At 34.9% G+C, this 7,010-nt stretch overlaps 1 protein-coding gene across 1 annotated transcript; it reads right to left on the reverse strand.

Annotated features, from left to right (window-relative positions):
• Positions 1-423: 423 nt before the first annotated feature.
• Positions 424-6,517, reverse strand: LOC149705060 (trypsin-like). The gene is made up of 6 exons (XM_089865051.1): positions 6,146-6,517; positions 2,162-2,250; positions 1,993-2,081; positions 1,640-1,932; positions 941-1,095; positions 424-680 (listed from the first exon to the last, which is right to left on the reverse strand). Exons 1-6 carry the CDS (start codon positions 6,228-6,230, stop codon positions 501-503), a joined length of 891 nt encoding a protein of 296 aa, XP_089721177.1. The 5' UTR covers positions 6,231-6,517; the 3' UTR covers positions 424-500.
• Between the last annotated feature and the right edge of the window lie 493 nt (positions 6,518-7,010).

The following is a 7,010-nucleotide window of genomic DNA, read 5'->3' on the forward strand; positions in this document are numbered from 1 at the left end:
AAGGAACACTAAAACACTTTAAAGGAACACTAAAACACTTTAAAGGAAAACTAAAACACGTAAACTAACACTAAAACACGTAAACTAACACTAAAACACGTAAACTAACACTAAAACACGTAAACTAACACTAAAACACGTAAACTAACACTAAAACACGTAAACTAACACTAAAACACGTAAACTAACACTAAAACACGTAAACTAACACTAAAACACGTAAACCAACACTAAAACACGTAAACTAACACTAAAACACGTAAACTAACACTAAAACACGTAAACTAACACTAAAACACGTAAACTAACACAAAAACACGTAAACTAACACTAAAACACGTAAACTAACACTAAAACACGTAAACTAACACTAAAACACGTTAACTAACAATAACAATCCCATGAAAAACCACACTATCAAAATTAACTTTCAGAAGTTTCAACCATTTAATACAAAGCGAAAATACACTGATCGTCATAAATAAATAAGATATTTAACATTAAATATTTTTCAGTTTTTCTATAGTGTCTAAAATCCATGGTACGTAAGGAACAACTCTCGTGTACAGACCCGGAAGTAACTCCCTCGCACATCCGATACCAGCCGAGACCACGCCAATTTGGATAAACCTTTCCTTATCTTTAAGGTCTTTCATCATTAAGGGACCTCCAGAATCACCCTGCAAAATTTACAACAAATGATTTTATCATAATAATAATAAACAGATAATTTATTCACTAATTTATTTGAAGAAACGCCGAATATATTAGTAAGTATGCCCTGCACAGTGCACAGAAGGAACAAAATAAACTCGACAAAATAAACGGAGCAAAAAAAAATTCTCTTTACATTACGTTGCATTGAAAAACTTGGGCTTACAGTCATAGTCTTATGATTCGTAAATTTTACTCCTAAATTGGAATTAAAATTTACCAGTACCTGGCACGAATCTTTCTTGCCGTCTTTATATCCGGCGCACATTTGGGATCGTTGAAACACGACACTTTTACCGGCAGTCTTGTACCATTCTTCACAATGGTGAGTTTCAATCACTGGAACAGTCACTTTTTGCAAAATATCAGCTCGTCTTCCTCCTGTCGCGAGTTAATTTAGATAAGTTTACGTTCCTCGCAGTGATTAAAGGGAAAAATCAGGTGATTTTTTATCGATTATATTACTAATTATAAGACCAATCTGCGTAGTGAAACATTCGAGAAATAACACCGAATGATTTTAAAATTACAATTAGTTTGAAATTTCATGGATAAGTACCTCCGACCAATCGCGTAACGCCCTGCCTTTTTATTAACAAAATTCTCGTGGCACGCTCCGTGTCGCGAGATTTCTTAAAAAAATTTGAGCGAGATGTGACGACGATTGTGGCGCGAGACACGGAACTTGCCACGAGAATTTTGTTAACAAAAAGGCAGGGCGTTACGAAATTGGTCGGAGGTGCTTATTCAAAATTATCCATGAAATCTCTAACTAATTTGATTTTAAAATCATTCGGATGTACATCTCGCGTTTGGTCTTATTATAATTAGGTAGTAGAATAATAGATACAAAAATCACTTGATTTTCCGTTAAAGACGCGTATTTCACCCTTAAGTACAACAGACAATGTTCAGTCAATCTTACCATCTTTAAGTTCACCCGTCCAACCCCATCCGGCAACAATGGCTTCTTTTCCTTCGTAACTAACATTTCGTCCCTCATTGACCCCTGGCAAACAAATCCTCTGAATATAATCGGTATATTCGACTGGTTTTGCCAGCTTCAACAAGGCAATATCGTTATAATATTTAATTGGAGTCGAATAATTTGGATGTCTAATGATTTTTTCAATCGAGATATCCACTGGCGAATGTGACGCTTCTTCGCCGGACAAAGAAAATTCCCCGAGACGAGCTTGAAAGAAAGAGGCTGGGTATCTAAAATTATAAGGAACGTTATTTAAATGATAACCTACAAGAGTAAATACCTTCGCTCACCTTTGAACGCAATGTCCAGCCGTTAACGCCCATTGAGGGTCAATTAACGAAGCTCCGCAGTAGTGAGTTCCTTGTAGCATCAAGGAAACCTGCAAAAAGGTTATTTTTTTTATTAATTGATAATATTATTAATATAATTAATATAAATTGAGACGCGTCATAAACTTACCATCCATGGAAACTCTCCGTCATAAGCGTCATCACCTCCGACAATCCTTCCAGCTCTGATTAGCTGTCGTCCGCAGGTGTGGGACACCGCTATAAGATACGATAATAAATTAATACTTCAAATAATTAAATTACACGAATATTAAAAGTATAAAAAAGCCAAAACAAACTGCGCCCCCCAACACTCTAAGAAATTGGGGTGTGCTTTAACACCTTTAAAAGTAGTTTATATGGGTCCAAATTTGACACCGTTACAGGTGTTCATTTACACCCCTGAAAGTGTTTAATAACACTTATTTGAGCAATTGGTGGAAAAGAGAAGAATAAAATGGTGCAACAGAGGTGTAGTTTAACACCTTTTTAACTCTTATATCGCACTGAAAGTGAATTTTTACTCTTATATTAGTGTTGTGCAACTCCTTAAAGGGTGCGGCATGGCACCTTTCAGAGTGTCGCTTCGCACCTTTAAGAGTGTCGCGTAACACCTTTAAGAGTGTCGCGTAACACCTTTAAGAGTTGGAGATTTATTGGTAGGATAATAGTAGAAATTCTAGTACTTTTCCTAGACTTAAGAGCAAAACCGATGACGTAAAAAACACTATAGCTACATTTTGACCACTCATGAGGCATAACTCAAATATCGAGTATGGTTTTCCTGTTTAATTAAATTTTGATTATCCGCCATTCCGCAGTATTATTAGCAATTAGTGCTATATTCATAGCAGGGTCCCATCTTTAGAGAACTTCATCACCTATAGGGAGGAAAGTTCTCACATGCAGAACTATAGCTCTTTAAGCGAGGGTTGTTGCATATAAAGTCATTTTTACGGGTTTATAAACTTCTGAAAAAGGCAGAAAGTTTTTAATTTGTACAAATGCATAGGGTATTAAATTAGTTTTGGAGGCTATAATATTCAAGCAGTAGATATAGACGTTCTTGTTAAATTTAATAATCTCTTTTCACTAAGAGTTTTTCGAGCACCAGAAACGCGTTTAATCTAATTTGCACTACAGATTTTACAAAAAAAAAACCATTTTGTACTCGAATTTTTCTCAAAATAATGATAAAACATGTCACAAAAGCAAGTGCCCCACTTTGGCTTCTCAAGCTGGCCCTACTGTGAGGCCAGTACCAAACCTAGTCTCGTTTTTTAAGAGTATCGCTTAACACCTGTAAGAGTGTCGCCCAACACGTTTAGCATAGTTTTATGAAAGTACAACACCGCCAGATTACCAATTTCTTTGTTAATTTTATTTAAAGGATAAAACTGTTTTCTTTCATGAATATCATCTTTAAAAAAGATTTAACAATTACGTTTTTCAATAATTTTTTACTGTTTGTATTGACTTTAATATTAGAACATTAATGAAAAATAAATGAAAGACCTTATTTAAGAAACCCGCAGTATTATAATTTTTCAGGTTTAATTTCGAACGGTGTTTTAATAGTGTTATTTTACACCGAATTTACACTTTAAATTGACCCCTAAAAAGTCAAGGTAATAAAACTCTCTTGTGGGTGTTTTTACGGTGTTTACACCGTTTTAACACGTTTTTAACACTTCCATTTCTTAGAGTGAAGACTAAACGGAAGAAAATTATAATTTCCTTACTTAGTGCGTGCTTAAAAATTTACAGCCTGACTTAAGTGACTCGAGGAAAGTTCTATATTAATTAAAGAAACCAAAACCACGCCTTCCAAAATTGTTCGGGAATTTTTTTTCTACGGGAAGATTCAACCGAGCGGTGTCAAAACAATTCTTCTTAAAGAAACGAGTCATTAGAGGCTGCGAGTTAGGAGGCTAATTGTGGCCGCGCGTCAAATAATCAATGAACTAGGGACTAGGGCCTGGGCCTGGGCTAGCTGGCTGGCTGGCTTAGGAAGTGAGGCTACTAATAGGGTGTGATCTTCTTTCGAAATACTGAGGGGAACCTAGCATCGTTTGTCTTTTTTAAATGTCGTTTTAGCGTGGCCCGGACGCCTAATAAAAACAATATCCTACGAGTAATTAATGTATCTTTGTTGCTAATTACGTTAAGAAAGTCTGCATGCATGCAGCCTCTCTCTCTCTCTCGCCCAAGTTTTAAAGGTTCTTTTGGTAACGTTACGCCCCTTTCTATACCCCTAAAAGACTTAAAAATACAAAGTTGCCTTAATTCTAATTACGCTTTTAGGTATTAACTCAAAGTTTGTTAAAAATTAAGGCTTATTAAGAATTACTATTTTCAAACACACTTCAAATTCATTTCAACTATCCTATAATAGTATCCATGCTAATTGAGGGAAGTTTATCGTTAACAGTAGTTCAATTTACATATTTAATAAGTTCCTATAACGCTGAGGGATACGCGATAAAGTCAGGCTTTCAGAAACGAAATACTAAATTATGTCTAGTTCACAAATAAGAGATTTCGACACAAAATTGAAAACTCGCGCTAATTTTATACAGTTTTATTATACATGTAATTCGAATTAAATTTGAGTACTACTTTAATTAAAATTAAAACAAGGCTTACCGTATCCGTCAGTGTAGATAAAATAAAATAAGATATAACAGAACGCGAGAAATCCATTCTTCAGCGATTGCATTATAATTGACGGGCAAAAAATCAAGCCAACCACGTGGGAATCGGTTTAACAGTTGTATGAATTGACATTAAAATTTGTTTGAATTTATATTATAATTTTTTTATCAGGAGAATCGACCTTTCGCGCAATTTCTATTTACTTGTTGAGGTTGAGATCTACTTAGATAAGATGTTAACTTTGTCCGACACTGTCTGACGGCGGGCTTTGTAAGTGGAATCCTCCGCCTTTTAATGCATAATTGCGCGACAGGGGCTCGCAGCTACGATCCAGGTAGGGAAGCGCCCTACTGACCCCATTTTACCTCAACAAAAGGGAAATGTCGAAAGTGAGAGTCAAAGTAAAATATTTGACTGACTCCATCAGTATTCTTCATCCGTTTAGATTTTAAAGGGCCAGTGAAAACAGGGACGCGCCAAGAAATTTTCAATTAAAATTTCATAAATGGTATTTCAAAGTGGTGGAATAGTGTAAAATTATTTAGATCTTTTTCAAATGGGCGTCCACGCTTGATATAGGGTTAAGACGTAACATCATAAGTTTATAAGATATGTTCCTTCCATAAGTGTGACGCTACCTATACTTTGTAATGCTAGAGACTTACAGCTCGAGCTAGTTCGAGAACGAGAACCTTGATTGGATATGTTCATTTCAAAGACAATAAATAGGGCTTCAAAGTTAGCAGAGGACTTGGCCATAATAAGCCTCTTCGATGTAAAAAAGGGTTAGGGAACCCTCAGCATCGAAACATACAAGGGGCATTTACCCATAACCGCCAGGGCACAAAACGCCTACAGCGCGGGCGCCGTAAAGCTAAATGGACCCTTAAGTTTTACCATCGTGCCTTTCCCTCTTAGTTACATCGAAGAGGCTTTCCGTGTTTGTAGCAGACGACACCGTTCAGGCTACAAAGCTACATCGATAATTTTGCACTGCGTTAACGTTAATAAAGCCTGATCTACGTTAAATGCAATTAGTTTCAATCTCTCTTTAAATAAGGTTAATCCCGAAATCGGCTTCTATTGAAGAGCTTCGATTGGCTAAACGGCGAATTTAAAACATTAATTCCCCGATGAGATAATGACGGCGGATGTCAACCGAGATCTTCGCTAAAATACTAATTCGTTTCCGCCAGGACAAAAATAATGTCAGTTATCCAATAAAACGATCACGTTTTTAAGCTGTTATTTGAACTTATTGAGTCATCAAAGAACTATTAATAATATTAAATATAGCCAAAGTCATTCCGAGTCAATTTAATCATTTGGGAGCATTTTAAGCATTTTGTAATTTTGTTTTGAAATAAAATATTTGGCCCGTTTATAATATATATTTACTATAAATTCTATTTCAAATGGTTACGTATCGATAGTAAAAAGTGAATAAAGGAAAACTTACTGATGGTATTTCCGTTCAATTCCCAGAAACGTTGAAATAAACACAAGATAAACGCGATTAAAAGTTCGAATTTACTCATTTTCATTTACAAAAAAAATATCGTACGATTTTTAACGATAAAAATGTACTTTTCTTTCTAACTTTTTGGTATTTATTTCCGAAATGTTTAAATTACCAATTTAAATCGGCTCTGGTTTGACAGCTCACGTTTCGATAACGTTTTTATAAAAAGTTTCAATTACTAACCATTTCACTTCAAATTAATGCTAATTTTAGTTATCGGTTTAATTATCTTAATTTTGACTTCTCAAAATCCGTGACGAACTGTCCGACACTGGCGCTAACTTTAAAATGAGTCGGCAAAATTATCGAAAAATCGTACGGATTAATTTTTTAAGCTTTAGGCCTATTTTTGGTTTAATTTAATCAATTCCATTTTTCCAAAGATTATTAAAAAATGTTTATGATATTTTTTTGATGTTAACTACAGACAAACACACAGACAACTCCAAAACAGAACCTCTCCGTAACATAATCACTCGTAGAGGTAAAAAACAAAAAGTAATTTTAATTTTGGTGCAATTTAGCAGACGACGCGATACAATTAATGTCTAATACATCCACTTTATAAATTATCTATATATATAGATAAAGGTGAGGCGCAAGAATAGGCAATGTTTAAAATAAAAGTAGTCATTATAAAGATTGTTCCAATTTTCAAAAATTAGAAATATTACATTAGTTTACTTAGTCGCCGATAAATGTAAACATTTTTATTCAATTCAATATTATACGGGGTGGTTTCCTCTCAAATACGCGTGGCTAAACCTTGGCACCTTTCGCGAATATTGTGTCAAGAACAGTT

This window comes from Phalangium opilio, unplaced genomic scaffold (genome assembly GCF_054372755.1).
Source record: "Phalangium opilio isolate 3A_F unplaced genomic scaffold, DU_Popi_V2 ptg000014l_1, whole genome shotgun sequence".
Classification (NCBI taxonomy): domain Eukaryota; kingdom Metazoa; phylum Arthropoda; class Arachnida; order Opiliones; family Phalangiidae; genus Phalangium; species Phalangium opilio.

Coding starts and splice junctions, on each gene's coding strand:
- LOC149705060 (XM_089865051.1), bottom strand. CDS start 6,230: ATGAAAATGAGTAAATTCGAACTTTTAATCGCGTTTATCTTGTGTTTA. Junction 2,082..2,161: donor ACGGAGAGTTTCCATGGATG/GTAAGTTTATGA, acceptor ACCTTTTTGCAG/GTTTCCTTGATGCTACAAGG. Junction 1,933..1,992: donor GCTGGACATTGCGTTCAAAG/GTGAGCGAAGGT, acceptor TTATAATTTTAG/ATACCCAGCCTCTTTCTTTC.